This window comes from Castor canadensis, chromosome 2, assembly GCF_047511655.1.
Source record: "Castor canadensis chromosome 2, mCasCan1.hap1v2, whole genome shotgun sequence".
In the NCBI taxonomy this organism is placed as follows: domain Eukaryota; kingdom Metazoa; phylum Chordata; class Mammalia; order Rodentia; family Castoridae; genus Castor; species Castor canadensis.
In genome coordinates this window covers 123528560-123546687 of record NC_133387.1, presented here as the reverse complement: position 1 = coordinate 123546687, position 18128 = coordinate 123528560, and the positions used below count along the sequence as shown (strand labels likewise).

At 40.7% G+C, this 18128-nt stretch overlaps 1 protein-coding gene across 8 annotated transcripts; it reads left to right on the top strand.

Moving 5' to 3' along the window:
* The first annotated feature begins 214 nt into the window (after positions 1 to 214).
* On the top strand, positions 215 to 17606 carry LOC109703043 (uncharacterized). Of its 8 annotated transcripts, none has more exons than XM_074065565.1 (5): positions 215 to 383; positions 1522 to 1573; positions 11673 to 11856; positions 12592 to 12684; positions 14951 to 17606. In XM_074065565.1, the coding sequence occupies exons 2-5, from the start codon at positions 1559 to 1561 to the stop codon at positions 17002 to 17004; spliced, it is 2346 nt and encodes a 781-aa protein (XP_073921666.1). In that variant the 5' UTR covers positions 215 to 383; positions 1522 to 1558; the 3' UTR covers positions 17005 to 17606. The 8 variants fall into 8 exon arrangements, with proteins under 8 accessions (XP_073921666.1, XP_073921665.1, XP_073921664.1 ...); XM_074065564.1 differs by having other exon boundaries at positions 215 to 597; XM_074065563.1 differs by having other exon boundaries at positions 215 to 597; positions 1469 to 1573.
* Positions 17607 to 18128: the final 522 nt, after the last annotated feature.

Sequence of the window (18128 nt, the reverse complement as noted above, 5' to 3'; positions counted from 1 at the left end):
CGTGGGTATGGACCAATCCTAAACCATCTCATCCTGGTCTCTTTTAGTAAAACCATCTGGGAAATGAAGCTTCCTTTGTCTTGTGAGATCTGCTCAGAGGCTTATGGGAAACGTAGTCTCACCTAGTCCTGTCACCAGTATCAGGAAGAGTGCAGCTCTTCCGGGTTTCTTCTGCGCAGGCGCTGCCTCGCCCCCCGCCAATTTCCGCCCGGAAGTTCCTGGAACTGCTGCCCTGCAGACGCTTTACCGCGGACTTTGAATTCCTCCACGGACTACCTGAAGGTCCGTGGGAGGGTGACACAGAAAGCGGCCACAGGAACTGTGGGGTTCAGGACCGGCGACTTGATGAGGTGTTGGCAGAACCGCAGGTGGTTGTCCCTCAGGTCCGTCACAAGTGGCGGGCGAATTCGAGCCGGGGCGGGAGGGAAAGTCGCAGTGGCTATGCGTGTGACTGTTAGGCTGAGTGTCTGCAGAGTGGCTGCGGCCAGGAAGTAGCACCTTGGAGCAAAGCCTTTCCTCACTTGGTCGTGTCACATCTAGTGGCGTCCTTGTGGCTAGAGCACGTCAAGTGGCACAGCGCAGATCGTTGTCTTGCAGGTAAATACAGGCGCCTCCTTGGAATTGTCATGGAATCACTGCCCCCAGGTTCCACGTACATTTGTTATGCATGAGCATAAGCAAAAATACTGAGTTGTTGCGTGCATGACTCCATGAAAAGAGGAGGAATTACGCGGGAATGGCTTCTGGAGTACCGTGGGCAGTACTTAGTTCCTCCTGTAGCCCAAGTGATTTTATTTTTTCCTTTTTTGGCAGTACTGGGGGTTGGATACGGGGGCTCGCAAACACTGCACCTTGAGCTTCACCCCCAACCCTTTTTGCTTTTAGTTTATTTTTCAGATTGGGTCTTTTTACCATAAGCTGTTGTTTGTTTTGTTTAGCGGTAGTGGGATTTGAACTCAGGGCCTTGAAGGAAGCAGCTTTACCACTCGTGCCATGCCCCAGACCGCAAATAGAGCTTGCTTTTGCCTGGGGAAAGCCTCAGACCATGATCTTTCTCCTGCCTCACCTTCTTGTGTAGCTGGGATTGAAGACATGTGCCCCCATATCCAGCCCCCAGGTGCATTTTCTGTTGACTAGTATGCTCTCTTTAAATTTTTTTTCACTTTTTCATTGTTGTGCTGTGAGCCCCAGGTGCATTTTTAGCAAAGAAATACTTTTTTTTAAGTAATTTATTTTAATGGGACTAGAATTTGACCTCAAGGCTCCATGCTTGCAGTAAATTCCTTCAAGAGGAAGGGGATCCAGTTTAACATACATGGTTCCTTTTTGTTCACACTAACAGGTATGTTTTCGCTGGAGACTTTGTTGCCTGTACAGGGGACTAGTCTCCTACAGACAGGTGTTTTTTTGTTGTTGTTGGTTTTTTTTTTTGTCTTTATTTCCTGCTAACATGTAGAGTTTTGAGCAGGAGAATCAGGACCAAACATTGCCTGTTGACTCATAAGTCTGGTCTTCTCTCAGCTGCACCTACAGAATGTGCTTGTAAGAGAAATAAAAAATGAACCAATTTCCGGTAAGTGGTTTGTTTATTCTTCACTTTGTTTTATATAGTATTTTATGAGCTTTGTGAAGTATGTAAATACAAATGGAATTGTAGAAATGAGGAAAACAGCTTCAGGGTCATGCACATAAATAAGATAGAGTTGGTATGTACACATAGGCAGGGTTTTCCTTTTTTTTTTTTTTTTTTTTTTGTACTTGGGTTGGAACTCAGGGCCTCACACTTGTTAGAGTAAAACTATAACACGAGAGTCACTGCACCAGCCATAGGCAATGGTTAAGATGCTAAAAACATCTGTGTTAGTTACAAATTTGTCTTTGGACTTTTTTTGGTGGGGAATACGGTACTGAGGTTTGAACACCTTGAGCTTATTAGACATGTATTCTACCACTTGAGCCATGCCTCCACTCTTTTCCTGTATTTGTTTTCCAGGAAGGGTCTTGTGTTTTTGCCAGGGGCACCATAATCCTCCTACCTCTATCTCCTTTGTTGCTGGGATTATAGGAGTGACCCACCATACCCAGCTTGGTTTTTTAGATAATGCCTTGCTAACTTTTTTCCTCCTACTTGTCTTGAACCTCAATCTTCCAATCTGTAACTCCAGAGTATCTAGGGTTACAAGTATGTGCCACCATGCCTGGCAAATTTCTGGTCTTTCTGATGCCCTGACAAGGGGAAGACACATTTGATACATGATTTGAATGCTACCTGAGAAGAGAGCATGCTACCTTCTCATGGGACATACAAACATCACCATAGGCTAAAACATTACCTGCTTTCATAGATGGTGTAGTGAGTTTTTCGTGACCAACCTGGAAATAGCACTTCTAATATTCTGCAGTGGAAATGATTATATGGTGCTAATGAAATACTCCCTTAATAAATTTTTCTGGAGTTGCTAAAATAATGTGCACCCAGGCAGCTTTTGGAAGGCTATATTTGATTCATTGATAAACCTGGAATATCTCATGATCGAGTTGACCACATGTTGTTCAGTGACTCTGTACCTGTCTTTCAGCCCACAAGTACATGTGCACATAGTTCAAACTTTAATTTCCCAGCAGATCTTCTCACTGCTCATTTGTCCTTTAACCCACTCAGCATTGTCTTAGTTCAGCTATTCAGAAGCTCATTAATATTTTAAATGTAGTCCACATCCATCACTATTTACCATATTTGAAGGTACTTCTTGTGATGTGCTCGACATTCTTTGTAGTCCCTGTCATAGCCTTTCTCACGATGTCTTCTCTGTTGCCCTGAATTCTGCTTTTTCTGCTCCTTAACATAATTCTACCAAGTGCTCCATCATTGGCCCTGTTCCACTCACTCTGTGGTTCTGGATTGATCTAGCTATCAGTGGTTTATACTTTCTTACATACAGCATTGCAGCCATCCTGCCAGTGATCCAACCATCAAAAGTAGGATTTTTCCTGAACTTCTCCCTCTGTGTCAGGTCTAATCGCATCTGGTGTCAACTTATGCAACTTTTGTACATTCTTTTCTTTTGTCCTACTGTTTGCATACAGTGCATGGAGGGACAGGATGTGATCATGCTCATGAATAAACATGATTACTAGAGATATCATTCTTAGCATAACCCAAAGAGTGTGTTTGCACAGATCAGTGCCTCTAAACAGAACACGTGATGACATCCTCAGGAGTCTCCTAGAAGAAAGCATTCAGGAGTTAGGGGGACACATTTGAGAAAAGGTCAATGAAAAAAATATGCAAAGAAAAAAAAGGAAACAAAATTTTTATAATGTCTAACTTGTTTTCGTATGTTTCTCAGTGGCTATATTTATACTTTTTGTTAATACACAGTTGTATGTAATTCAAATGGATCTGTCATGTTTATAAACTCCTTTAAATACTGCATTATTTAATTTCACTGATTTTACAATGCGAGTCAACTCCCTGTATAGCTATCCTATCTCAACTAGCAAAAACCCTTGGTCCTTCCTATTATTGCTTATACTCTGTCTTCAACAAAATTAGAGATAAGGGCAAAATAGTTTCTGACGGATAGCGAGGGGGTTGGGGGTTGAAGGAAGGGGGGGGTAAGGGAAGGGGTGGGGGAAGGGGGAAGAAATGAACCAAACATTGTATGCACATATGAATAAAATAAAAATTAAAAAAATTTTTTTTCACTGATATTTTAGCTAACTATTTAAGGATGAATAACAAAAAATGGATGTTTGCACCAGCTATGGCTATGTTTATGGGCTGTAATTAACTTGTAGTTGGTTAAGAATAAAATGTTCATTAGTTGAACATTTTAAATATACCATTGTGTTTTGAGGCAGAACATGATTGTAAAATGTGCTTTACTATTCACTTACTTTCAGCCTAAAGCTAAATCTAAGCCTCCAAACTCCATGTTTCAATCTAAGGTACTTGCTTTGGTCTCTAGTGATGCTTAAGGTTTTCCATCCTGAAAACTTACTGGTTTAAATAGAACTTCTCTTTACCTGTCACAATTTTCAGGGTCAAGGAACTAGACACACCTGTATGGCTTGTGCTGTGTGTGTGTCCTAGTGTTTCGTTGTGTCTCTGGTCTGCTTCAGAGCAGTGTGGTCAACTACAAGATGTCTCTTATCCCAGTTGGAAGGTCACTAGGAGCACAATGTTTGCTATCTGACCAAAAATGGCTCACATTTTGCCAAAGTTCAAAATGTACTTGGCCTCTCTCAGTCCTCCAGGGATCTTTTCCTTCCTGTTTTGACACTAATATGAAGGTCAGTTAAATCAGGTTCTGGTTGTTATCTGGGACCTAACAATTACATCAATCTCTTGATCTGAGAGACAAGGAGTGTGTGGCAAAGATTATTTAAAGTGGAAAGTGAAAGAAACCTCATCAAGGGATAAACCAGGGCTACAGCAATGCAGTTCAAGAGTACAGTTGCCTGGGGTCTCTCTGGTTTTATGTGGATTGAGCCAGGCTGGTGGAAAAAACCTGGGTGTTTCTGCAAGTGGCCTTATGTCAATTTGAAGACAACCAGATGTTATATAGCTGATTTCTGATTGTGTGTGTTCCTTCCCAAAATTCACTGTGTTAAAACTGTATGCATTACATGCAGGTAATATTAATGTAGCCTTAAGTAGGAAAAACACTTAAAGGGTTACTACAGGTGACCACACATGCTTTCAAAAGTGGTTGGCATTGGTTATCAACTGTTTGCAGGATGTGGGGCCCATTAGCAATGCAGTGTTAACTGTGAAAGGGCCCTTTTGGGGACCAGGGAGGTTTGGATCTCATCTCCCCTGTAGGTCTTCACTTTAACCCTGTATGCCATGGATACCTACATCAAGATGGCCTGTTATCTCCCTGTCCACATACACCCAAGCACACAGTGAGGAGAGTGGCATGAACATGGGGGTCTTGGGTCTGTGGGAGGCACCCTGCCCGCACTTATCTGAGTGTTTATTCGCATCAAGCGAATATTGAGTACAGTCTAGTCCTACTCCCTAGGAAAGAATTCATGCCTCTTCACCCTGCTCTCTGGGCTCTTGTTCTCTGAATGGATGTTATGTTTCCTTAAGAAATGCCTCAATTTGCAGTTGATGAACTTTCTCCACCTATGGCTTGCTTACATTATCCAATGTCATCCTTTGGTCATCCTTTCCACCTGCTTCCCTGAAGTCTCCTGAGGCAAACCTTGAGATGGTGAGCCTCCCTCTTGTGGTTCCATGCTGTGAGAGGTAACAGTTTTGCTGAATATTCTCCAGTCTGTGATCCACAAGACTTTCTTTAGGTTTCAGCAACACATTTATCCTCACCAGGAGTCCTGACTCACTTCCAGTCTGGATAAGGAGTCCTGCACACCTTCTTGGTTTCCCAGCATTGCTGCACATTGTAGCTTTTTATTCCCATAATACCCCTGATTTACAGATTTTAGTTTTCCCATCTGTGTAAAAGCTCTGCTCAGCCGGATGCACATGCAAAATGCATGTGATCCTGGCTACTCAGGAGGCAGCAGTCAGGAGGATTGAGCTTCAAAACCAGTCCCTGACAAATAGTTCCTGAATGCTATCTTGAAAACAGTTGATTCACCAAAAAGTGCTGGTGGAGTTGCTCAAGATGGTAGTAAGAGTGTCTGCCTAGCAAGCATGGGGCCCTGAATTCAAACTAATGCTGCCAAAAATAACAATATAACAATAATAATAACAATAATCAGCTCCAATTGTGATAACTAACTTCACTCCATGATTTAGGGTGACTCTGGTGCCTGGCTCATCTCAGGCACAGATAAAGTGAAATAAGACCTGGGATGATCATCCAAAAACTCAGTGGGCGCTGGTGTTTCAGGAGACTCACTGTTGTCTGGCACTGATATTCTTGGGGCTTGTTAGGGCTGCCCACAGCACACCTACTTCCATGTGGTTCTGCACCAAGGAGGCCACATGGTAGTTGGTGAGTGGCTTCCCACAAAATTAGAGTTCCAAGAGACACAAGTAAAGCTGCAGCCTTACTACATTGGTAGCAATGTGTGTATTTGTCACAAATACATTGTCATTTCCCTTGTGAATACTTCTTTGACTCCTAGTTTATTTCAAAGTATAGTATTTGATTTGCAAATACTGAGGCTTTCTGGATATTGTTTTTTTTCTAGGAGCAGTTGGGCTGGAAGTCAAACCTCATGCTTGCCAGGCAGGTGCTGTACCCACTTGAGTCACCCCACCAGTCTTGTTTGGTTTCAGGGTTAGGGGAATGCTGCCATTAGGAAATAAATTAAGAAGTGCTGATTATGCTTCTGTTCTCTAGAAGAGATTGTAGGGAACTGAGAGAATTTGTTCTGTAATAAATGGTTGAATTTACCTGTGAACTCCTCTGAATCATATACTTTCTGTTTTTGGAAGATTGTTCATTGTTTTTTGAATTCCTTCTTTTTTTGTGTGGTGGTGCTAGGGTTTGATCTCAGAGCCTTGTTCTTGACAGACAGCTGTTCTACTGCTGCCACCCTGCTTGCCCTCAGTTCCTTTAATACAAATGTGTTCATACTGTGTGTTTTAACTTGTGAGTTTGGATAAATTGTGTCTTTTACAAAATTGTTCCATTTACATAGCTTATTGAATGTGTGGACATAGAGTTGTTCACAGTATTCCCATATTATTCTCTCACTGTTCACAGAATATGTAGTGACACCCCTTTTTTTCATTTCTGTTATTAGTACTTTGTATCCTTTCTCTTTTTTTCCCTCACAACCTGACTATGCTTAAGGATTTTATTGATTTTTTTTTTTGGTGGTACTTGTGTTTGAACTCAGAGTCTCCTTTATGTTCAGCTGGTTCTCTACCACTTGAACCATGCCTCAAAGTCATTTTTGCTCTAGTTATTTTTCACATAGTGTCTCATAGTTTTTGCTGAGCTGGCCTGAGACTGCAGTTCTCCTTCCTATAGCCTTGCAAGTAGCTGGGATCATGCCACACCCTCAGCCTGACCTCAAATTGTGGTCCTGTCCATCTCTCCCCTGAGTTGCTGGACATGAGGCACATTAATTAGGAATAATTTTATTGATGGTTTTTCTGTTATCAGGTAGTATGTTTTTTTTCTTTTTTTACTTGTTCTAGGTGGGGGTACATTGTGGCATTTATAAAAGTTCTTAAAATATATCAAATATATCATACTTGAATTCACCAGCCTCCACCATTGTTCTTTAACCACTCTTCCCCCATTCCCAGAACAGTTTCAACAGGTCTCATTTTTCCATTTACATACATATGTACTCAAAATTTGCACTATATGCACCCTCACATGTCCTTTCCACATCTCCTTCCCTCCCACTGGTACCAACACCTCCAGGCAGGACCTATTCTTCCCTCCAGTTCTCTGATTTTTGTGAATGGAAAAAAGCAGTCATTTTTTGTTTTAGATATATACATGGGGAGTGACATTTCCATGCATATATTTATTATAACCCAAATTGTTTCATGTTCTTTATTTATTTATTTTGCAGTACTGGAACTTGAATGCAGGGCCTTCACCCTTGAGCCACTCTGCTAGCTCCATTTTTGTGAAGGGTTTTTCAAAAGAGGGTTTCAGGAACTATTTGCCTGGGCTGGCTTTGAACTGCCTTCCTCCTATTCTCTGCCTCCTGAGTGGCTAGGATTGCAGGAGTGACTCACTGATGCCTGGCCTTTATTTTTTTTTTTTAATTGATGTTTCTAAGAAACACTTGTTTTCCATTGCTGATTTTCTTTGTTGAGTTTCTGTTTCAATATCACTGATTCCTGTTGTAGTTTTCTCCTTTTGCCAGTTTTAATTTTTACTTTCTCTGCATAGTTTCCTAAGGTAAGAACTGGATTATTGATTCTACTTTAAGCACTATTTTGCTGCATCCTACAGATTTTCATAAAATGTGCTTTCATTTTCACTTAGTTCGAAATTAAAAATTTCTCTTGTGAGTTATTCTTTTACTATCTGTAAGTATGTTGTTTAATTTCTATATATTTGGAGTTTTCAGTTTTATTTTGGGTATTTGTACCACTCTGGTCTGAAAGCAGACATTGTGTGCTTTCTAGTCATTTAAATCTGTACAGGTGTATTTTCAGGCTGAGAGGGTGGCCTGTGTTGGTGGTTGTCCCTGTGTGCATGGGAAGAATGTGCAGTCTGTTGCTGGAAGCAGTTATCTATTGGTGCCAATTACATGCACTTGAACTCAACTGTTGTTGAGTTGCACTGTGTGGGTCTGTGTTTTTTTAGAGTGGACTGTTGACATCTCCAGTTGTGCTTGTAGATTCATCTTTCTCTGGCACCTCTAATAATGTTGCTCTCACAGAGTTTCAGAATCTGTTGATAGATGCAAACATGTTAAGAATTGTTACATGTTGCAGAACTGGTCACTGTGTTGTTACCTAGTGCCCCTTTTCCCAGTCACTTTCCAGGCTCCTGCTGTACAACTCGGCTACATTGCTAGCCCCTGATTTCCTTTGATTAGTGTTAGCATGATATATTTTCTGCATTTATTTTTTAATTAACAGTTAGTGTGTATTAATTTCACAAAGGTGTTTCATTGTGACATTTCCATACACATATGTGCATGTAATGTACTGTGTTCACATTCACCCCGTCCCCATCCATTTATTTTTAAGTCATATGTGTTTTTATTTATTTATTTATTTATTTTTCTTTGGTGGCACTGTGGTTTGAACTCAGGGCCTCATACTTCTTAGGTAGGTGCTCTACCACTTGAGCCACTCTCCCAGCTCTGTTTTGTGTTGAGTATTTTCAAGATAGGGTCTCCAGAACTATTTGCCTTGGCTGGCCTTGAACCTTCATCCTTCTGATCTCTGCCTCCTCAGATGCTAGGATTACAGGTATGAGCCAGACATATGTGTTTGTATTTAAATGAACTTCTTGTACCCCATACACAGTTGGAGTTTGTTTTGCCCACCTGTCCTGGCATGCTGTCTATAGTTTATCAATTAGCTTCCTCAGTGCCTTAATCAGTTTTAACACAAGTTTGCTTTGTGATAATGCCATGTCTGGTTCTGATGCATCCTCTACCACTTCAAATTGTGGGTTGTTTTTGTTTTTTAATGTACTTAGAAATACTTTGTTTATAGCCTAACACATCATGGCAAGTGAAAGGAGCTGTTGGAAATAATACATTTAGTAATATGGTAAGGTATGGGAAGGGCATGCTGTGTTATTCTGTTAAGGCTGCTATAATGGAATGACATAGACTGGTTGTACTGTGCTTTGTCTCCATTCCCTTTAGGATACAGGAAGAGTTGTATTTTCAGTTCCTTCAGCTCTGTATTTGATTTTTTGGATGGAGTGACAGTTTCCTGTGTTTATCAGCTTTCTATCATTATTAGAAAATACCTGAGATAATCAACTTAAAATGAGGAAAGATTTATATTTTCTGTTGGCTCTGGAGTTTTCAATGCATCATCACTTGGCTCCATTGCCTTTGGACCTGTGCAAGGGCCAAAAGTACATCATGGCAGGAGTTCATGGCAGGGGAAGCTGCTACCCCATAGCCAGGATGTAAAAGATAGACAAGAATTGGCTAGGTCTCAACATCTGCTGTAGGGCACACCTGCCATGACCTCTTAAAGATTCCACCACCTGCCCATCCCAGCATGGACTGGGTCCTAGCCTTTCACACATGGTCCTGTATGGCCTTCCATATCCTAACTAAAGCTTAACAGATACTAAGTTCGTACTTGTATTTTCACTTATTTATATGTTTTGAGGCAAGAGCCCTCTTTACCTCATACTGGCCTTATGTGTTCTATGTAGCTCAGACTGACCTCAAACTCATGATCCTCCAGCCTTCACCTCCTCAGTGCTTTTATTATAGGTGTATACCACCATGTATTGTCCAGGGTCGAAGTTTAAAAGGAAACTTGTCGATGTGTATGTGAACCATTGAAACAATTCATCTTCAAAGAATATGAATATGCTTAACTATGTTAGTGGAGCCTCTTTTTCCTTTTTTGTTTCTGAGACATGGTCTCACTATGTAGCCCAGGCTGGCCTTGAACTCATGATCCTCCTGCCTCAGCCCCCTGAGTTCTTGGGATTACAGGTGTGCACTACCATGAAAGCCTCAGAGTTCTTACCATTGATATTTTCTTTATTTTGGGACAAACTCAGAGAACTTTTTCTTGGCCTTCATAGTGTATTTCTTGTACTCTATCAGGACAAATTCTTAAAATAGTTTCCTTATGTTCTTTTTCTTGTTACTTTCCTTCTCTGAAGACCATCCATTTCATTCACTGTGATAACTTTAGGCAGCACTAAAATTTTGTTACCTAGCAAATTATTTTATCTTCAATTTACATCTCTCTCCTGAACTCTGAAATCATATATGTAATTGATAGTTGGCCCTCCCATAAGTGTAGTATCTGGCATTTCAAATGTAATATGTTCAAGTCTGTATCACTTTGTTGGATTTGTTTTTGTTTTGTTTTGACAGTGCTGGGGCCTACTGCTTCCTAGACAGGTGTGCTAACATTTTGGTACTCAGCCAGCCCTTTTTTTTTTTTTTTTAATATTGGGTATTTTCTTTCTTTTGTTCTCCTTTTCTTGTGTGTGTGTCTGCTGCGTGTATTTGAGATAGTGTCTCCTGAACTATTTGCCTGGGGTGCCTTAAAACCTGGATCCTGATGATCTCTGCCTGCAGAGTAACTAGGATTACAAACATGAGCCAGTAACACCAGGACTGCTGTTCTATTCTTCCATTTTCCAAATTACACATTATGGCACCAGTATTTAAGTAGCATCAGTCATGCAGATCATCTGGAAGTAAAATATCTTTTTATCTTCGGTCAACAAATCCTTACCAAATTCTGTTCCTGCAGTTCATTTCTTTTTTCTCCTTGAAGGTTACCTTGATGTTCTGCAGTCTTACTTCTCTGTAATCTCATGTCTTGCTCTGTTTTCTTACTCTTTAACACTCCCTTATTCCTTTCCAATTGAGCAGAATATAGATCTGCTCAGTTTGCTTGCCTGTTCTCACCTGACCTCTCATTTTACACCAGTAGATTAGGAAATGGCAGAGATGCCTGAAGTGAACACCAGCAATCTTTTGTAGGTAGGAAGAAAATATTGTGATGCCCATGTGCTTATTTTTAGTTTATTAGTCATTTGAAAAGAATCAGTCTTCTCAGTGAAGTGCAGACTCATCATGCAAAATAGAAGTATATGTTCTCTTTCCCTGCTTCATTTACATTGAAGCTGTAAATCAATTACTCTTAACAGAATGTGTATTTTTATTCCTATTTAATGGTTTATTCATTCCAGATCATAATGTCTTTAAAGGAGCAAACTTTTATTTTATTTTTTTAAATAGAGTGGAACTTGCTATGTAACCTAGGTTGACCTTGAACTCAAAATATTCCTGTCTCCTTCTGTTTTGTGCTGGAATTACAGCCATGTACAAGGAGGCCTGTTTTTACTCATACTTTATTCCCTTGATATAAGTATGTTTTTAGGTTTGTGAGGTAAACTTTGTTACAATATTTTAATATTATTTAGTACTTAATAAGTTATTACAGTGGCAGTACACTCCTGTGACTTTCCTTTACCATAAAGTGCAAAACAAGTGACATGTTTTGCAAAATACATATAAAAATTCCCCCCCACTCCCACCCCCATATACAGAAGCAGAACTACCATATTCCAACTACTGGTGAGCTGAGAAGAAATATGGCATTCCAGGACTTGGTGTCATTTGAGGACGTGGCAGTGGACTTTACCTGGGAGGAATGGCAGGACCTGGACAATGCTCAGAGGATCCTGTACAGGGAGGTGATGCTGGAGACCTACAGCAGCCTGGTATCCTTGGGTGAGTGAAACTGCCCTGTAGCCCTCAGGAATAAGTGCTATCTTCTTAGTAAATATATGAAAACTATTTAGGTGCACAGTTCCAGACCATGAAGAACCCAATTGCTCATCCTCTCTCATGAAAAGTTCACGTGTCCCCCTAAATTGCGCAGTTTCAAAGCTAGGGTTTATCTTGCTGCAAGAACCTGAATTAAAATGGAGGGGATAAACCAATTCAGGGTATAATACATATATGTATATAAGAAAATGTCACTGTGAAACTCCCTATATAACCGTCATAAACAAACAATTTTTTTTTCAAGTATGAAGGAAAGAAAGGTAAAAGAAGTCCAGGCTTTGGTATGGCATAAGGAATGGGTGAAGGAGGGTGAATATAGTGAAGTATTATGTATTCATGTAAGAAAATGGGACAGTGAGACTTATTGAAACTGTTCTAAGAATGTTGGGAGGAGAGTTTATTACAACTACATTGTAAATGTCACAGTGTCCCCCCTGGTACAAGTATAATAAGCTAATACATCAATAAAAGAAAAAGGAGAAAGAAATTCAATAAAAATTTAAATGTAGCTCCTCAGTAAGACTCATCCTGATTCAAGTGTTTGAAACTGGTTGCTGTGGCTATCAGCTCCCTTGCTGGTAACCCAGGTACAAAACATGTTCATCATCACAGAAATGGATAGTGGGAGATACCAGGCTTAATTATTTGACAAAATCCTACCTTGTTTGGCATGAACAGGGCAATGCATCACCAAACCTGAGCTAATCTTCATGCTAGAGCAAGGAGCAGAGCAGTGGATGGAAAAAGAACCCCCAAACCAGAGCCCACCAGGTGAGTCAGTGCATCCTGAGTGAAGAGAGCATTAGAGGGGAGTCCAGCAGATGTCAGCCATATTGCACTGACGTCACCAGGTTATCTTCCAGATTGCAGAACTGAAGATGGTACGCTTGCACATATCAACCCCAAGGAGGGCTCTCTCACATATATTTTTTACCTTTTTCCCCAATCTAAACCCTATTCTTAGATATTTTCTTTGGTATTTACTTTCTTAGTCTTCTGAGTTGGCTCACCCTCCATTCTCATGGATATTTTTCAAATAATTCCTTTTTCAAAAATAAATTAATTTTTGTGGGACTGGGATTGAACTCAGGGCTTTGAGCTCCCAAAGCAGGCAGGCCCTTGCAGAACAGATGCTCTATCAGCTAATCCACAACTCCAGTCCATTTGGCTTTGGTTATTTTCGAGGTGGGGTTCTGTGATCTATTTGCCTGGGGCTGTCTTTTAACCAGGATTTCTGTTCTCAGCCTCCTGAGGATCTAGATTTGGAGACATGAGGCTCTGGCACCTGGTTTAAAAATTTTTTGAGGCAGACTCCTGATACAGACAGACCCTGGCTTTCCTTGTAGTATGGATGTTCCTGCTTCTGCCTTCTTAGGGATTGGATGATAGGTGCCTGCCCCCATGCCTGGTGTCTCATGGACTAGTATTATCTGACATTTATTCATAAATTATTTATGCTGCATCACATTGTACTGAAGCTGGTTGTAAGCACCAGCAATTTTATAGTTGTAATGATGTAAGAAATTATCAAAATAATGTTTCTTTCATCGAATTTATAGTGTGCTGAGAAAAAAACAAGACAGTAATGTATTTTAAGTAGTCAAGTAAGAACCATGAGCAATATTTCATCAGCATGAGAAAAGGAAACTTGATATGTCATCAATTAGGATGGATGGTCAGAGAAGACAGTCTTAGATGGAGATTGTTTGTTTAAATTTGCTGTCCTGGGGATTACACCCAGGGTCTCAAGGGTTCTGGTCAAATATTGTTCCACTAGGGTACATTTGTAGTGGAATTATGAAATGTTCATCTTGACATACCTTGAGTTTTAGTTCCTCTCTTCAAAATTTTACACATAGTAGGTGAATGTGAAGGTCTATGTTTGAGAGTCTATCACTCTTGGAACCACAAATTTGGAATTGGTAGCTTAAAGCTGTTATTTAAACTTACAGAGCAGTTCACATATGTAGTGAATAAGAAAACGAGAGAAGTCCAGACTTACCCTTGTGAACCATGATGTCAGACACCATGAAAATGGAGGATCCAGCATATGGGTCTGCATTTGTGGAAAAGCCAGGACATTATTGGTCCCAAGTTTGAGTGAACCAAGGGTTTCATGTTGAGGACATCACATCTCTGTTTGGGAATACAGTTTGACATTAGCATTTCCATCTTTTCTTAATGGATATCAGTATAAACAAAGAAGAGGAGAAATATTCCATTTTCTATGAAAGTAGGAGAAAGGTGACAGTCCAGTGCACAAGATAACATCATTCAGGAGAACTTGACTGTCAAGGATGGGTGTTTGTACCAGGAATAAAGGGGAGATACTGGGATTTTTGGTCTTAGAAGGAGCCTGAAAAGTACTGTATAAAGATGATGGGCTTCATAAGTGGGTGTCCAGCATGGTGGGATAAATAAAATACTTATATTTCTGAGAAACAGAGTTAGTGAGGTTAAGTTGTAGGAAGCTCTTCTTATCTAGAATTGGAAGGAAGACATTTTATGTTTGAAAAACTCCCTAGATACATATAGTTATTCCCCATGTAAGAATGAAAGCTAAACAAATATAGATGCAAATGCTGTACCAATGTCATGTTCCTGCTCTGGTGGCATTCAGTCAGACTTCACTTGAATCATGCAAGTTGCTGGTCCTAAAAACTCTTGTACCCATCTGAGCAGAATAATGAGAAGAACAGTGGCAAAACAATAGAGAAAAACAATAGGGGAAAGAAATGGCAGGGCAGCACAGTCCATCGAAAATGATGCCTAGACTGTAGGTGAATATTTAACAAATACTACCACATGCAAATAAAATGAAAGAAGCAAGGAAAAACAGATCAACAATATAAGATCTATCACTGTCATTTATTAGTTGAAGTCAGTAGAAAGACAACTATACAAGCCAATACCTGTTGTGCTTTTTATAAAATATTTTGCCAGTAGGAGGGGAAGAACCTCCTTTGTATATACATGCACGTTATATAGAAATGCTTGTGTTTCATTTGTATGGTTATTTTCTTTTTTCTCACTTCAGATGTCCAGAAGGGGGATGTCATAATTGAGAACAGTGAGGAAAGTCAAGGCAGACATTTGTGGCAAGCTGGAATCACTATGAACAACACACCACGAATGGAGAGAGTTATATTAGGACATGCTGATCATTTGACTTCCAGCCATATTTCAAATCTGATTGTAAAGAATGCAGGCTCTTTAGGAGTGAAGCCCAAGCAGTTGAACGTATGCGAGAACAGACATTGCCCTAGTAAGCCTGAAGGGTTGTATGTTGGTGAAAAACCCTATCAGTGTAATCAGTGTGGAAAATACTTTGTAAAGAAGGCATACCTCACCCAGCATCAGATAATTCACACTGTGAAGAAGCCCTATCAGTGTAATCAGTGTGGAATAGCCTTTCACAAGAAGTCATATCTCACGAAGCATGAGACACTTCACACTGGGGAAAAGCCCTATAAGTGCAGTCAGTGTGGTAAAACCTTTGCCAGGAAGTCATACCTCACCACGCATGAGAAGATTCATACTGGAGAGAAGCCCTATAAGTGTAGTCAGTGTCATAAAACCTTTGTCTCAAAGTCAAAACTCGTTAGGCATGAGATGATTCACACTGGGGAGAAGCCCTATCAGTGTGGAAAATCCTTTCACTTGAAGTATATCCTCGATGTACATGAGATAATTCACACTAGGGAAAGGCCCTATCAATGTAATCAGTGTGGAAGAACCTTTCATCTGAAGTCAACACTTGATAGACATGAAGTAATTCACACTGGGGAAAGGCCCTATCAATGTAATCAGTGTGGAAAAGCCTTTGGCCAGAAATCACACCTCACTGTACATGAGATGATTCATACTGGGGAGAAGCCCTATCAGTGTAGTCAGTGTGGAAAAACCTTTCACCTGAAGTCAACCCTTGATAGACATGAGGTAATTCATACTGGGAAAAGGCCCTATCAATGTAACGAGTGTGGAAAAACCTTTGGCCAGAAATCAAACCTCACTCAGCATGAGAGAATTCATACTGGGGAGAAGCCTTATCAGTGTAATCAATGTGGAAAGTCCTTTCACCGGAAGTCAATCCTCATTGTACATGAGTTAATTCACACTGGGGAAAGGCCCTATCAATGTAATCAGTGTGGAAAAGCCTTTGGTCAGAAATCAAACCTCACTGTGCATGAGATGATTCACACCAAGGATAAGCCCTATCAGTGTAATCAATGTGGAAAGTCCTTTCACCTGAGGTCAACCCTCAGTGCACATGAGATAATTCACACTGGGGAAAGGCCCTATCGATGTAATCAGTGTGGAAAAACCTTTCGCCATCAATCAAGCCTTACTGTGCATGACAGATTCCACACTGGGGAGAAGCCCTATAAGTGCAGTCAGTGTCATAAAGCCTTTGTCTCAAAGTCACAACTCACTAGGCATAAGATTATTCACACTGGGGAGAAGCCCTATAAGTGCAGTCAGTGTCATAAAGCCTTTGTCTCAAAGTCACAACTCACTAGGCATAAGATTATTCACACTGGAGAGAAGCCCTATCAGTGTAGTCAGTGTGAAAAATCTTTTCACCTGAAGTCAATCCTCAGTAGACATGAGATAATTCATACCGGGGAAAGGCCCTATCAATGTAATCAGTGTGGAAAAACCTTTTGCCAGAAATCAAGCCTCACTGTGCATGACAGAATTCACACTGGGGAGAAGCCCTATAAGTGCAGTCAGTGTCATAAAACCTTTGTCTCAAAGTCACAACTCACTAGGCATAAGATTATTCACACTGGGGAGAAGCCCTATCAATGTAGTCAGTGTGGAAAGTCCTTTCACCTGAAGTCAGTCCTCATTGCACATGAGATAATTCACACTGGGGAAAGGCCCCATCAATGCCATCAGTGTGGAAAATCCTTTGGCCGGAAATCAAACCTCACTAAGCATGAGATGATTCACATTGGTGAGAAGCAATATAAGTGTAGTCAGTGTCATAAAACCTTTGTCTCAAAGTCACAACTCACTAGGCATAAGATTATTCACAGTGGGAGAAGCCCTATCAGTGTAGTCAGAGTGGAAAGTCCTTTCACCTGAAGTCAATCCTCAGTGGACATGAGATAATTCACACTGGAGAGAGGTCCCATCAATTCAATCAGTGTGGAAAAACCTTTTGCCAGAAATCAAGCCTCACTGTGCATGAGAGAATTCACACTGGGGAGAAGCCCTGTCAGTGCAAGCAGTGTGGAAAAACCTTTATCCAGAAGCCACACCTCAGCAATCATCAGATCACTCACAAGAGAGGAGCCTTTGAAGGTAGAAAAGCTTTCTCAGAAATCAGACCTCAGGAAACATCAGAGAATTCTCACAGTGGGACAGTCTTGAGAGGCAGAGGCTAGCTATGTGTCCTCCAAAAGCTATTTTCTGAGTGATATAGCAAGCTCTTCTGTGCTTCCTCTTTCTGTGTCATCTCTGTGGAGATAAAGACACAAGTGATGAACATTCCTTCCAGGCCTAAATTTAACAGTGACCTTCCAGTCCTACCAGACTTGCGGTTGAGCACTACATGTCTTCAGTCATTGTGATTTCAGACAGAAATGTAGAGAACAGAGGACTTTCGACCACTGGCCCAGCACCCTCTGTCTGTTACATGTGAGAAATAAACCCTACTCTGTTCAGCCATTTTATGTGTGGTCTGTGTGTTTCAGCATCCAAAGCACTGTTGCTTACTCACTTTAAAAATATGGGAGCTGTTCCCGAGAGACTCGCCCAGTTCTTTCTTATCAGAAAATTCATACAGAAGGGAAACTTTTGTTGTCCTCTTTCATCTCCAAGTCAGGTTTTTGGAGAATGAAAACAATGTGGGGGCCAGAGAACAGTGCCTCATGACTATAATCCCAGTTATTTGGGAGGTAGAGGGTGGAGGATTGTGGTTCAAGGCTATCCTGGGCAGAGAATGAGCAAGACCCTATCTCAACAAATAAACCAGGTGAGTAGCTAAGAGTCACCAGTGCCCAGCATATGGCAGAGTATTTTGTAAATAAAGTGCTAAGAGATGTATTTATGGGTTTCAACCATTATAATTTCCAGAATCTTTGGTAGCTAAAGAGAAGTTTTTCAACACCCCCAAAAAGCACCATTGATTCTTTCTCATCATCCAAGGGAAATTCTGCATGAAATGCTAACTCCCCATTTTCCTCTCCATCAGCTCCTAGTAACAG

What these genes read in the sequence shown, in the direction of transcription:
- LOC109703043 (XM_074065565.1), top strand. An exon ending in CAGCAGCCTGGTATCCTTGG is followed by an intron (nt 11,857 to 12,591) that starts GTGAGTGAAACT and finishes TGGCATGAACAG; the next exon opens with GGCAATGCATCACCAAACCT. An exon ending in CCCAAACCAGAGCCCACCAG is followed by an intron (nt 12,685 to 14,950) that starts GTGAGTCAGTGC and finishes TTCTCACTTCAG; the next exon opens with ATGTCCAGAAGGGGGATGTC.